Genomic DNA, 15,371 nt, shown 5'->3' with positions numbered 1-15,371 from the left:
ACTGTGGCAGAGATTTAAGAAGAAAAAATGGACTGCCTACTGAGATTCTAGGGGCTGCCGGCGACCATGGCGGCCGGCCGCCGGCAGACAGCATAGTCCCTGGAAGAAGATCAGAGAACCTGCTCTGATACCATGTTGAATATAGTGAAAAACTATATTTGGATTAATCTCCCTTGTCTTAAATACACACATAGGGTTCTCTATTTATAATAGAAGAAATATGGGCTAAGCCCAAAATACAAATGAGAAATAATAACAAACTAACTAAAAGATAAAAGATATAATATATTTAACAGAAGCGTTTACTCATTTTGTTTAACGCAAAATTTTTGTGAGTAAAAATATCCTGCACAGGAAAGTTCAATCTCTTACCGCTTGGTTAGTTGGACCACCAACGTTCAACCTTATCAGGTTCTAATGGCTTCTCATTATAAAAATAAAATATTGAATATTTTATTTAAGGCATATTTTTATGAGTAAAAATATCATGTAGAGGAAGGTTCAGTCCCTTACCGTTTGGTCAGTTGGACCACCAACATTCAACCTTTTCAGGTTCTAATGGCTTCCCATTATAAAAGTAAAATATTGAATATTTTATTTTTATAATGAGAAGCAATTAGAACCTGACAAAATTAAATGTTGGTGGTCCAACTGACCAAGCGGTAAGGGATTGAACCTTCTTGTTCATGATATTTTTACTCACAAAAATATGCATTAAACAAAATGAAGTAAATGCTTCAATATATTATAATTTATAAATTATAATGAAAATTCATTGCAACTTGACAAAGTTGAACATAGGTGTGAACTTTCCTGTGCAGGATATTTTTACTCACAAAAATATGAGTTAAACAAACTCAAGCAAACACTTCAATACATTATAATTTATAAATTATAACGAAAATTTATTGGAACCGGACAAGGTTGAGCACAGGTCTAAACCTTCCTGTGTAGGATACTTTTACTGACAAAAATATAAGTTAAACAAAATGAAGTAAACAGTTCAATATATTATAATTTATAAATTATATAATGAAAAATTATTAGAACCTGACAAGGTTGAGCGTAGGTCTGAACCTTCCTGTGTACGATATTTTTACTCACAAAAATATGAGTTAAACAAAATGAACTAAACACTTCAATATATTATAATTTATAAATTATAATGAAAACTCATTGGAGATATTTTTACTCACAAAAATATGAGTTAAACAAAATGAAGTAAACGTTTCAATATATTGTAATTTATCAATTATAATGAAAAGTCATTGAAACCTGACAAGGTTGAGCATAGGTCTGAACTAAATATACTTTTAGGATTGAAAATTTCTTACACAGGAAAAAGTTCCAAGAAGAACTTCTAGAGTCTGCCACTCGATGGTTCCACAGAAGAACACACCTCGACTAAGAGCGGAAGTAACTTCCAAAAGAGAACTCCTTGAGTCCGTCGCTCGGTGGTTCCATAGAAGAAAAAACCTCGACTAAGAGCGGAAGGAACTTCCAAAGAGAACTCCTAGAGTTAATGGCCATATATGGGCAGTTAGTAGGTATTAATGGGTCAGGTTTCCTTACGCCTTACAAACATATGATATTAATAATTGATTATTGGCTTTGATTGCCTAAAAATATATTGTGTTAATGGTTAATCAATGTGTTTGGCTTCCACAAGCCCTATAAATATACGATTGATGTGCAAGTAAAATGACCTGAATCTATTCTAATAAAAGAGAGACCTCTTTATGAAACATATCTGACTTAAGCGACGAATGTCTTCTGCAGGTCAACAACCCATCAGAGTGGATTGCATTCTCGGAAAGGATTGGACGATCGAAAGAGAGCAGAGCAAGGAAGGACGACCGGCCCTCGAACCAATTCAATCGAAACACCTATAGTCTACTAATTAAGCTTATATATATATATATATATATATATATATATATATATATATATATATATGCATACTTTTCTTTTCTAATGGTTTGGCTTATCATGAAATTCATTCTCATCTCCATGATATTTTTTCTCTTATCACAACCTTTGTGTATTAATGTTCAAATGATGTATGTCAATTGAATATTTTTTTAGTCCAACATTTGAATTTTTCTACTCTTTTTTAATATTTTTATCTATTGTATATTTTCTTTTCACTTGAGAATGATTAACACTCTAAATTTAAGTGTTCAATAATAAAAATATTTCCTTTACTAGGTAATATAAAAAATATCTTCTTTATTATTCTCTTATTATTAAATTTTTGTTTTATTTGAATAATTCATGTTTCACTAAAACAATTTTCGTTATCTTTCAACCGTTTGACTAAGTTGATATTTGAACAAAAGATTTATTATATCTCTAAGGTATTTTTCATCTTACCATACCATTAATTATACATTTGTTTTTCTTTATGAGATTTCAATTAACGGTTTATCAAATTATTTCTAAGGCACATTTGATAATTATTTTTTAATATTTTTTTTGTTGTTTGTTTTTATATTGTTATGATATTTTTATATAATTATTTGGGTTAAATATGTTTTTAGTCCCTAAACTATTGGCCGTTTCTGGTTTTCGTCCCTTTTTCAAAGTAGGGTACAATTTGGTCCTCATTCTTTTCGAAACGTTTGTTTTAGTCCTCGAAAACTAAACACTGTTTAAAAATTTGGTCCTCAGTTAGCAACAAATGAGGACTAAAACCAAAATTCCGAGGACTAAAACGAACGTTTCGAAAAAAATGAGGACCAAATTGTACCTTACTTTGAAAGAGGGACGAAAACCAGAAACGACCAATAGTTTAGGGACTAAAAACATATTTAACCCTAATTATTTTTATTTTCTTACTCATTGTCATACCTATAATTTATCACTATAATTGTGTAAATAAATTTTATTTACTATAATATAATAGTTTAATATAATTGTCATGAATTGTTTTAGAGTGTTTCTTCCTGCACCTCACCAGTTTCATCATACACCTCCCTATTTTTCTATTATTCCAACTGTGCCCCTGTTAGAACCACAAAGAATCTTTTGACTACTTTTACCCATTTAACACTTAAAAGCAAGTACCCACCCCTTACTTCTCCGCCGCATTTCATGTTCTGAAATCCTACACCCCTTTCTTCTCTTTTCTTGCACGTAGTGCTCCTCTCATCCTCCCCTCCTCCCTCACTTTACTTGTTATCGTGCACAAACCTCTCCTCGGTGGTCGTCGTGGTGGTATCGTGGTGAGCGCTTGCAGTGGTGGTTCTTCTTAGCCTGGGCATCCAAGTTAGTTGTTCTTTCCTTAAGCTTTGTATGTTAGAAAGATTGTATGTGATGATATTCATTTGTATGTGTTGCTTTTATGGATTGTTTGTATGGAGTATTTGTATGTGTTGTTTGTATGTGTTGGGATGCATTTATGGACTGGATGAGACAAAGGTCGATGCCTTAACCACACTGGTTGAGAGCATGTCAGCGTTGAAAGAGGGGTTGTAGAGCTTTTCGTACTTGGAAGTGTGGTTGAGAGCTCGTCGCAAGTTGAAATGCACTCTAATCGTAGTTGGCAATGCGGTTCATACCGCGTTGCAGTTGTAAATACGGTTGTCGCACTTGGAAGTGCGATTTTACTATTGTCGCAACTTGAACTACGGTCAAGTGCATTGATTTTCCTTCTTTTGATTTGCTTTATTATATTTAATTTTTTTTATATTTTTTATTAGTTTATTTAAATATTAAATATTAAATATTTTGCGATTAATATTTTGTAATTTGAATTTTATTTTTATATTTGATATTTATTTAAATTTTATTTTTAATGTAATTAATTTTTCTTAATTTCGAAATTTAAATTTGTTTGTTAATTTTTTTAATCTATAGTTATTTATTGATATTTTATTTCTCAATATGAATTATTATTTAATTATTTGTTGTATATTTTTTTATTTTTGATTCATTTATTAATTTAAATTTAATTTGTTGTGTTTTGTGGTTTTGTTTAACTTTTTTATTGATTTGTTAACATTTTTTTAATTTTTATTATAGTACAATAGTACATGATTAAGGGTTGTTGGTGGTTAAAAAATTATTAAACTATCATTATACTTTTTTAAATTTTATTGAATGAAGAAACATAACGGTCAATTGGGAGGTGTAGGGTGAAAAAGTGAGATGTAAAGAGCATCACTCATTTTTTATCATCATCTAACGTATGTTAAAGTTCAAAAAATAAAAGATATATATTAAATTTCAATCATTATTAGTTTAATCTTTTTTCTTTATTTGATTTTAATCAAGTGATGCATTATAAATTTTTGTTAGTGTATAAGAAAATAAATTTCATTATAATTTAAAAAATTGAAGTAAACATACATTTATTAAATTCTTATTAATTTGTTTGAATATTCTTTTCCTTTTATATTTTTTAAACATACTTTTAAATTTTATCAACTAAGTTTTATTAACATTTGCAAATTTAATAAATGTTTTGGTTTCGTAAAATTTTATTTGGTATCTGTATATAATTATAATTTATTTTTAAATATTTGATATTGATGAAACAAAAATATCATATTTAATATTGAATATTTTTATAATATTATATTTCTTTTACCATAATTTTTTATCATTTTATAAAAATTAATTAATTGATGTTTAAATAATAAGAAAATATGTATGGTTACCTGGTGGGGATGTGGACGAAAAAAAATTGATGTTAGGCCTTGATATGAGGATGTGAATGAATTATTTCTCTAGAGACGAGTATGAGATAGTGAAATTGTTCATGTCTCGTCCGTTGACATCCTGTCTACGAAAAATAGAGAAAAGAGTAAAGAGGGTTTCTCCCTACACCTCACTCACTTCACCCTGCACCACCCATTATTTTGATATTTCCAATTCCAACCCTGTCAGGAATATTTTAATTTTTAAAAAAGCTGACCCATCCATTGAATAATAAAAAGAAGCAAACCCTACTCTTTTCTCCACTCTAATGCCGCATTTCACATTTGAAAACCTTACTCCCATTTTTCCTCCCTTCTTCTTATGTGTCGAATTTCATATCTCACCCTATACCCCTTTGTTTCTCCTCTCTTCTAGCAGTCCTCCCCTCCTCTCTTTCACTTTGACCATTTATTTTGAATCTCGTCCTCCCTCCTATCTGGTTTCTGGTTTGGTGGCTGTGTTGTGTTGTTGTTGGTGGTTGTGCGGTGTTGTTGTGGTGGCGAGGTGTAGCATAGCAATGGTTGTTTTTCTTCAAGCTTAGCTTTGGCGTCCAAGTTAGTTGTGTGATTTCCTTAAGCTGCTCGTATATAATGCATGATGATTGTTTGGTTCTGTTATCTATTGTTATTATGTTACGCTTGCTGGTTGGGATGCTAGATCTAGTGTTGGGGTTACTTGATCTAGGTTAGGATGTTCGATCTGGGTTGGGGAAAGATGATATGAGAGGGACGCCTTAACCGCACTTGTAACTGCGGTTAAGGCACCGCTACATATGAAAGTGCATTTTAGAGTCGTGTCACAATTGGAGTTGCGCTTAGTGTTCGCGTAGAGCCGCACTTGGAGGTGCGGCAGGTGCTGTTGGCCAAAGTTCGTGAAGTGCAGCTGAGGAACGCCGCAGTTGGAGGTGCACTGGTGCTTTGCAGAATTGGAGTTGCTGTTGGATGAAGTTGGAGCTGTAGTGAAGCCTTTTTATGGGTTTTCTTTCTTTTGTTTTCTTATGAAAATTTATGTTAATATATTAAAGTAATTTTTTTTCATATTTTATATATATATTTTTTTGTTAATATGTTTTCGTAGTATGTTTTGCTTTTTTTTATTTTGTTTGTTAATTTTTTTTAAATTTGTTGTTTTTTTATAATTTTAATTTTTGTATATATTATTTATTATTTATACTTTTTTGTTTAATTTTATTTAATTTGTTTCTGAATTTGTTTTTAATATGTAATTTTTATGAAATTATTTATTTCATCAAATAATAATTATTTTGCCTAAATTTTTTAGTTTTGACTTATTATTTTGTTTCTTAATTTATTTTTTATTTTTAATGTTTTTGTTATAATTTGTAATTATTTAAGTATTATTTATTAAGTAATTATTTAAGTTATTAATTTTTTCTTCATTATTTTATTATTAATTTTAATTTTATGATTCTTTATTATTTGTTTCAATATTTATTATTATGTAATTATTTTTTTGTATATAATTGGTTAATGATATAATTCGTTAATAATATAATTGGTTAATAGAAATGGTTAGAACTAGAGGTGAATCATCTTCTTGTGATGAGGTTTCATCTTCTCATGGTGAGCCTTCATCTTCATCACATAATGAAAGGAGACGACCTACGACATCTGCTCGTAAAAGACGCGTAGAAGAATATCGTGTGGATGTTATTCATGAGGATGAGTATGAGGAGCAGGACAAAATTATATAATAGGGATATGGTGAGGACGACTATGTTGAGTAGGAGGATGTTCAACAACATGAGGACTATAGTGAGGAAGAAGATGAAAATGAAGATGAAGCTGAAGATGAAGTTGAAGATGAAGTTGAAGATGGTGGATTTCCAGGAGGTCCATGTGACACCTCCTTGCTTACACATTATACCCAGCATGTTGCATTTGTCATATGGCAAGGCCGAGTTAGTCATCAACCTAAATGTTAATTGTTCATTGTTTATTTATTTTTGTTATATAATTTTGTGTTTTTATGTAGGATCGAGGGGAGATCAAAGTGATATCCCATGGTAAAAAATTAAAACATTTTGGAATGTACCATGAGGCTATTGAGCCTTATATCTCCATCTCGGGGTTAGCTTCCTTAGTCAGCCTATCATATGAGTATGCCAATCATGGATTGATCGTTTCCCTTGCGGAGAGGTGGCACCTAGAGACGAATACTTTTCACCTCTCGGTAGGAGAGATGAGCATCACACTAGATGACGTTCACAATCTCCTCCATCTACCTATCATGGGACAATTTTGTGAGGTGGAGGAGTTAGAGTATGATGAGGCTCGATCTCATCTTATGGACTTGCTTGGCGTCGACCGCGCCTAAGCTTCAGCCTAGATGAAACAGTCATGTGGTCCAAAAGTTAGGCTTAGTTGGCTCCGCGAGGTCTACCAAGAGTGCATTGAGTAGGAGCTTTAGGAGTGCGCTGCTCGGGCCTACTTGTTGCATCTGCTTGGATGCACAATTTTTACGAATGTTTACGAATAAGAGTGGGACATTGATTCTGGTCTTGTACCTCCTTATGTTGCGAGACTTGAATGGTTGTGCGAGATATTCTTGGGGAGCAGCTGCACTGGCACATACTTATGAGCAGCTAGGAGATGCTAGCTTCACTGTTATCAAGCAGAAAACTGGATATTCCACTCTTCTATAGGTACATTTTAGTTTTACAAAAAAAAATTAATATATTTTAGGAATGTATAAAACAAATTTAAGTAATGTTTTTTGTAGAGTTGGATATATGAGCACCTTCCTGGCATGGGAAGGAGGCGAGTGTCGGATAGGTACAAGAACCTCGATCCACAGGCTTCATGATATATAGCTCCAAGGCAAGGTTGGAGTCTGACGTGGGGGCGAACATATTTTGATGGGCTCACTTATGATTCGGTCATCTAGCATCCATACATTTCACATAGACGTATACCTGTCCTTTCATGGCCATATGTATGTTTTCAGGATGCCTTCCGATGCTAGACATTCCTACAATTGATCTAAATTGGTTGAGGTATGTAGAGCATGCCATTACTGGTGTCGCTGAAGCTCATGAGCCCTCTATGTGTGTTGATGGATACCTAGTGTGTTTTAGACGGGTGTCCCACCCATACATCACTCCAGCTGACGATGATGACCGATCCAGTTTTGCACCGTGCATGAGGCGACACCTTCCGGATGACATCTCGGTGCCCCCAGTTCGTCGTAGATGGACGCCTGAATATGGATTTTGGTATGTAATGAAACTAAGTGCGATTTTTTATTATATCAATTTTTGTTTACATAGTTAATTTATTTATTTTTTTATATTCATTTCAGTGTGGTATGAGGTATGTGATCAGGATGCTGCAGAGCATGTTAACCTGCCGAGACGTTACAGAGGGCATTGTACCTTATCAGCGTACTTCTAAGACACTACAAGTTGCTCGTAGATCCGTTGAGGAGTATGAGGCTAGTACTACTAGAGGTGCTCGTCATGTGCGTTGACGAGCATCATTTTATTGAAAGGACATTATTATATATGTTTTTTTAATGCTTATTTACGTAACGCTTAATTATACTTTGAGTATTTATAATGCATATTTATGTATGGTTTTCATACTATGACTAATTATAATTTGTTGAACACGTTAATATGAATAATTATATAATGAGACATAATTCAAATAAAGGACAATTAATACGACAATCAATTCAAAACAATGAACTAGTACAAAACATATTTACAATTGAAAAAATAAATTACTACAAAACAAACTTAATTTCAGTCTTCTACAAGATCTACATAAGTTTTAATAATTCCATAAATGATATCATCCTATGTGTATAAAATGAGGACCATGATCGTGCCTTTGGGTAACAATGGTTTGAGGAAATGATGTCCACCATGGGTAATGGACAACCATCTTGTAATTGAACCTGAAAACTTAATATTAGTAAATGAATCATAATGGGTAATGGTAATGGTATAATAGAAATGGAAGTTTACTTGTACGAAATGAAATCCATTATTGCTCTAAACTTATTGTCAATCTAACATTCACATGATGTAAATCAAACTGGATCCCATACATACTCAAACATACTATAAGCCATAATATGACAATAAACGAACAATGAGACATGATTCAGATTGCAATGTGCAAATAAAGATCAGAAGCAAGCATAAGCCATAATATCACAATAAACAAACAACAAAAATGAGAGATGATTCAGAATGCAATGTGCTAATAAATATCAAATGATCATAAGTAAGCATATGAAATTGTAGGCTCGGTCAAAAAAAAAAGTCTACATAGTGAAACCACACTTGGAAGTGCGGCACCCCTAAATTGAAGTTCGAAGTGCGGTTGGGGTAAGCCGAAATTCGAATTTCGGCGTGGTGTAATCGGTTTTCGAACTGCGCCATCGTTAAACGCATCTCCAACGGCGGTTAACGTGTTTACTTCAAATAATATACTAACCTCGTGAGCTCTCGCTGCCTTCTTCCTCCTCCACTGTCTACAGCACCACCAACACTCTTCCTCCTCTAGTGTCCATAGCACCACCAGCACAAGCACAACCACTACTGTATAACTTTACAACTCTGAACTTAGAAAACAATATAACAGTACAAGTGAAGAAGTGAAGAAATGAAGAAGTGAAGAAGTGAAGGATGAAAGTGAAAAAATAAGCAGAGGAAAGTGGGTGCATGTAGGGCAACAAATGATATTTAGGATTTATACCATTTAGGGTTGTTGGTGGTGGTTAACTCATCATTAACTCATCATTAATTTTCATTTGACTTTAATAAATGAAGGACAAATGTGTAAAATGAAAGGTGTAGAGAGAAACAGGTGAGGTGCAGGGAGTATTACTAACTAAGAAGGAAGTTCATGTTAGTTTAAATATAAAAAATAAAGGTAAGAGAAGTCTTTTATGGAGTTTATTCTTTTTATAAGAAAATTTTTCTATTATATGTAGTTTACTATTTTTATTATAATTGTTTTATATTATCATTTAAATTAGAGAGATATACTTGAGAATCTTATAAGAAGAAAAGTATTTTCAGATAATTGATATGAGTATTATAAAATTGGTAGAAAATATAAGGAAAGATTTATTACCAATGTTGTGATTATGGTTATAAATTAGAAGAAAAAAATATTGTTATTGTTTTTATCGAGAAAAGGTACTTTGAGAACACATGATAGTTGAAACATTGATATGAAGTATACGTAGGATGATACTGTATGGGTGTAATTAAGTAAATATGATTATGTTATGAAAAACTAAAATCAAATTATAATTATTAAAACTAAAGAAAATAAGAGTCATAAGTTATCTAAATCTCTATCTATAAACACACTTATCATTTCAGTTTCTTTTCTTTGTTTTCATCAGAAGATAAAATGCAAAATGAACTAAAAATACTTTGAAAGACTAAGAATATCAAAACTGCTGTTGATTATAAGATTTGCTTGTATAAGTTTCATAAATACAACAGTGTCTGGCATGTGCTACTAGACCAAAAAGGACGTTCAGGAGCACAAAGTCTCTATTCCAGAGATGCAAGGCTACAATCAACTTTATGATATCCAAGGTCAACAAGCGTCTCTTTCCAGAGATGCAAAGCCATGACGTACACGTTATGAATTCAAAGAAAGCTACACTCTTTACATAACTGGCCCTTAATTTTCGCTTCATCATCATAATCTCCATTTTTTTTTTCCTTTTTCATTCTCAACATGGTTCAGTCAACATGGTTCTTCTCACTGTTGGTATCATTAACGCTTCATTTATCAGGTTCGACCTAAGTTTTCTAAAAATTACAGTTAATTTTAATGTCAGCATAACCTTGAAATCTTGAAGGTGTCATCCAATTCTGATAACATTACCTAATTAACAGGGATCAATTCCGCTAAACTGACTTTGATCAACCAATGCAACTACACGGTGTGGCCAGCTCTGACTGGTAACGTCAGTCTTTCAACCACGGGGTTCGTTTTGCCAAGCGGCGAAAATTCCAGTGTCAATGTACCCGTGAATTGGCTGGGTCGAATCTGGGGCCGTACACTCTGCACCACCGACTTAATAACCGGAAAGTTCTCTTGTGCTACCGGCGACTGCAGTTCTGGCAAGATAGCATGTAATGGAAGTGGAGGCTCTCCACCGAACACGCTGGTGGAGTTCAGTTTAGACGGCTTCAACGATATTGACTTTTATGACGTGAGCTTGGTGGACGGGTTCAACCTGCCCCTGATTGTTGTTCCCATAAGTGGTTCCGGCAGCAACTGTAAGAGCACGGGGTGCGTGGTGGATTTGAACGCAGTGTGTCCGGCGGAGCTAAAGGCAACCAGAAATGAAGAAGTGGTGGCATGTCAGAACCCTTGCAGTGCGTTCCAAGAGGACTATTTTTGTTGCGTCGGGAACCGTTCCTCGTGCGAACCAAGTGTGTACTCCAAAATATTCAAGACGGCATGTCCGCAAGCCTACAGCTACCCACAGGACGACCAAACCAGCACCTTCACCTGTCCCAATCCTGTAGACTACAACATTGTCTTCTGTCCTACATCTACCAATGCCAGGTTAGATTACTGGCTAACTAACTAATCAATTATACAATAAACCTAATAAATAATAAATAATAAATATGCTACAATAATTCTCAGTAATATAAACTCTAATAAATGTCTTTGATCCCTCCCTCCCCTCCCCCATACTAGGACTTTCCACTGGAATTCTGCTATCATGTAATTCCTTGCAAACCATTATATGTATCAGGATTCCCAACCATATACAAACTATTTGTAATTAGTTCAATGTCTTGTTCACTATCTACACCAAAAATATGTGATCTTGTGCCACAAATATACCATTTAGCTTTCCTCATACTCTACATTTTTTGTTATTGATCTTTATTCCATTTTTTCCCGCAAAACCAACAAAGACGCTTGGCAATTCTTTCACTCACTTATTTACGAGTTAAAGGAGATTGTTGATCTAAAGTAGTAATAGGATAATTCCTGTTGGTCGAGAAAGATGACCCGAATATGTCATTTTGTTCATTGTAATCAGAAATAAAAAATTTCCATGATAAACTTTTTTAGCCATAGTTGTAACATTTCATCTTGAAGTCTTGACCGTCTTAGGACTATGAAAACAAACTACTCTTTCTAACTCTCTTGTTAATCCAACGCAAAAAGATAAATTCTCTTTTTGTAAGCCAGAATTACCAAACAACTGCAGAATACAAACTAACCGAATATAAATTCTGTTTAAAACTTATTACACAAACCTTACTTTCCAAAGCTTTATTCAACAAAACAAAAAAACAAAATTATAATTTTATTTTTTTTACAAATATGTTTGTACATTAGCAATTAGCATTGATTTGCACACTTGTTTAGTTTCTCAAAGATCCTTACTAATGTTTCTTGCTTGTAATAAACTGCAGTCGAAGGGTTGGTGACTCACTCATTGCTGGTAATGAGACATCTACTTGGCTTTCTCCTTCAGGTGATTTTGCATTTGGCTTCTACCAACTTCCTAATGAGCTTTTCTTACTGGCTATATGGTATAACAAGATACAAAATAGGACCATCATTTGGTATGCAAATGGAGACAACCTTGCTCCAATAGGATCAAAGTTAGAACTCAACGACTCTCGGGGACTAGTACTAAAAAATCCGGAAGGTTTAGAGTTATGGAGATCAAATTTTACCTCAAATGCAGTTTTTACTGGTCAAATGAATGATGATGGAAATTTCCAACTATTAGATCAAAATTTTGTGTCATTATGGGAGAGTTTCACTCATCCAACTGACACATTGGTTCCAACTCAAGTAATGGAGTTAGGTGGAGAACTCTCTTCTCGACAAGGACAGCTCAACTTCTCAACTGGAAGGTTCAAACTTTATCTACAACACGATGGGAATCTTGTGCTTAAGCTTATAAATTTGCTTAGCAACTATAGTAATGCTGTTTACTTTAATACTGGCACTGCTGATTTAAACAACGAAACAAATGTTGGCAAGAGATTTGTATTTGATAAATCAGGCTTCTTGTATGTAATGAAGAAAAGTGGGGAAAAGTTTAATGTCAGCACATCAAACGATACCATCTCTTCTAATGATGTCTACTACAAAGCAACACTCAATTTTGATGGAGTTTTGACTGTATCATATTATCCCAAAGATCCAAACAAAGAACAAAAGTGGGTCACTTTAAAGACAATACCAGAAAATATTTGTCTAGATTCTACTTTCACAGATGGTGGAGGAGTTTGTGGATTTAATAGCATATGCAACCTGAAAGATGACCAGAGACCCATGTGTAACTGCCCAGAGAAATATTCTCTAATTGATTCAAATAACATGTATGGTGGTTGCATACCAAATTTCCAAGTAATTTGTCAAGGAGGTGGTCAGATGGGTTCACTAGATGATTACATGATGAAAGAGTTGCAAAACACTGACTGGCCAAAATCGGATTATGAAACAGTAAGTCCTTGTACTCTAGAACAGTGTACAAAATCTTGTTCGCAAGATTGCTTATGTGTGCTGGTTACTTTCAGTGGAAATTCTTGCTGGAAGAAGAAGCTACCACTCACAAATGGGAGAAGAGGTAAAGAAGTAAATGCAACTTCTATCATGAAATTGATGAAAAATGATGAGCTCTTGACTCCTTTACCAAACAAAAAGATGAAAGAAGATCATGATACCTTGATCATCGTGATATCAGTTCTTTTGGGCTTCTCTGTGTTGGTCATTTTAATGTTGGTTGGTACAATGTATTTTGGTTTCTCCTACAACCGGAAGAAGATCAAAAGTGGTGGAACCAACGATGGTGTTGTTGGGAAAAACTTGCGTAACTTCACCTTCAAGGAACTTGTAGAAGCAACAAGAAACTTTAGTGAAGAACTGGGAAGGGGATCTTTCAGCATTGTGTACAAAGGAAGAATAGACATGACAAGTGTGGCTGTTAAGAAATTAGACAAATTGTTTCAAGACAATGATAAGGAATTTCAAACTGAAGTGAATGTAATAGGTCAAACTCATCATAGGAATCTGGTTCGTCTACTTGGATATTGCAATGAAGGACAACACAGAATTTTGGTGTACGAGTTTATGAGCAATGGCACTTTAGCAAGCTTCCTTTTCACCCCTTTGAAAGCAAATTGGAGACAACGATTTGACATTGCCTCTGGGATTGCAAGAGGTCTTGTTTACTTGCATGAGGAATGTTGTACCCAAATCATCCACTGTGACATAAAGCCACAGAATATACTTCTAGATGATCAATGTAATGCCAGAATTTCAGATTTTGGATTAGCAAAGTTGTTACTGATCAATCAAAGCCACACTGAAACTGGAATCAGAGGAACCAAAGGGTATGTTGCACCAGATTGGTTTAGAAGTTCACCAATCACTACTAAGGTTGACACTTATAGTTTCGGAGTGTTGTTATTAGAGATAATTTGTTGCAGGAGGAATGTGGAAAAGGAGCTTGCTGATGAAGAAAAAGGGATATTGACAGATTGGGCATATGATTGCTACAAGAGTAGAAGACTAGACATTCTTCTAGAAAATGATGATGAAGCTATTAATAACATTAATAGTTTTGAAAAATTTGTCATGGTTGCTCTTTGGTGTATTCATGAAGATCCCTCTCTTAGGCCAACAATGAAGAACGTTTTGCTGATGCTGGAAGGAATTATTGAAGTTTCAAAACCCCCAAATCCCTACCTTTACAGTTCTGCCAGTTAAAGTTAAGCATTATGTGTTTGGATGTGGTTTTGACATCTTTTCTTTTATGTTGGATACTTGTTTATTTAGGTGTTCTTCAAGTCCTTAAATTTCACTATTGTTCTTTTGCATATTCACCGTAACTATGATTTACAAGGAAAAAATATACAAACATCTAAAAATTCATTCAAGGAATCGCATAAACTCACATTTAAAAATGAAAACAAATATTTATTTAGCAGAATGAATAACATAACAGTTTCACGTAAGAGTGAAAAAGTGGATCATAGCTCACACTATTGCCAACCATTTTTTTTACCTGTTTAGTCAGTCAAATTGACAAATCAAATACAAAGGTGGGGGAGAGGTTGACCCAATAGCTTTTGTTTTCTTTAATTAAAAATAAAAATAAATAATAATTTAAAAGATTAACTTTTTATGTTATATTTTTTTTAAAAAAAAGTAAATATATAATAATATTATAACTTAAATTTTTAACATGTTAACATTTATAAATTAAATTTTAATTATTAGTTAAAAAGGTAATTTAACTTGTAAATATAATAATTATTTTAATTTATTAATTTCAAAATATTAATTATTCAATTAAAAAATTAAAAAATATTTATTTAACTAAATATGTTTTTAATATTTATCTATATAAAATTAAATAATTTAAAAAAAATACAAAATAATTAAAAAATTAAGAAAAATGGAGAGACAAGTTAATACCTAACATATTTTTATGAATCACAGACTAAGCCAAAACACTAATTTGTTTTACCACCTCTACTTCTACATCATAGTATTATTGGAAATCCAGTGAAAAATAATTAGTCCATTTTTTAAAATATCACTTTTCTGTTAATAAACTCATATAACTCTCATTGAAGATTTTATATAAAATATGTGACGAACTAGAAGATAAGAATAAAACATAAT

At 33.1% G+C, this 15,371-nt stretch overlaps 1 protein-coding gene and 1 pseudogene across 1 annotated transcript; both read left to right on the top strand.

Annotated features, from left to right (window-relative positions):
- Positions 1-7,470: 7,470 nt before the first annotated feature.
- LOC148198291 (uncharacterized) lies at positions 7,471-8,190 on the top strand (annotated as a pseudogene).
- Positions 8,191-10,296: 2,106 nt separating this feature from the next.
- On the top strand, positions 10,297-14,560 carry LOC124846269 (G-type lectin S-receptor-like serine/threonine-protein kinase LECRK3). The gene is made up of 3 exons (XM_088115245.1): positions 10,297-10,488; positions 10,592-11,270; positions 12,140-14,560. Exons 1-3 carry the CDS (start codon positions 10,431-10,433, stop codon positions 14,448-14,450), a joined length of 3,048 nt encoding a protein of 1,015 aa, XP_087971371.1. The 5' UTR covers positions 10,297-10,430; the 3' UTR covers positions 14,451-14,560.
- Positions 14,561-15,371: the final 811 nt, after the last annotated feature.

This window comes from Vigna umbellata, chromosome 5 (genome assembly GCF_029865625.1).
Source record: "Vigna umbellata cultivar VRB3 chromosome 5, Vumbellata_1.0, whole genome shotgun sequence".
Classification (NCBI taxonomy): Eukaryota; Viridiplantae; Streptophyta; class Magnoliopsida; order Fabales; family Fabaceae; genus Vigna; species Vigna umbellata.
Note: the sequence above shows the minus strand (reverse complement) of the source record. Positions and strands in the feature narration are given on the sequence as shown.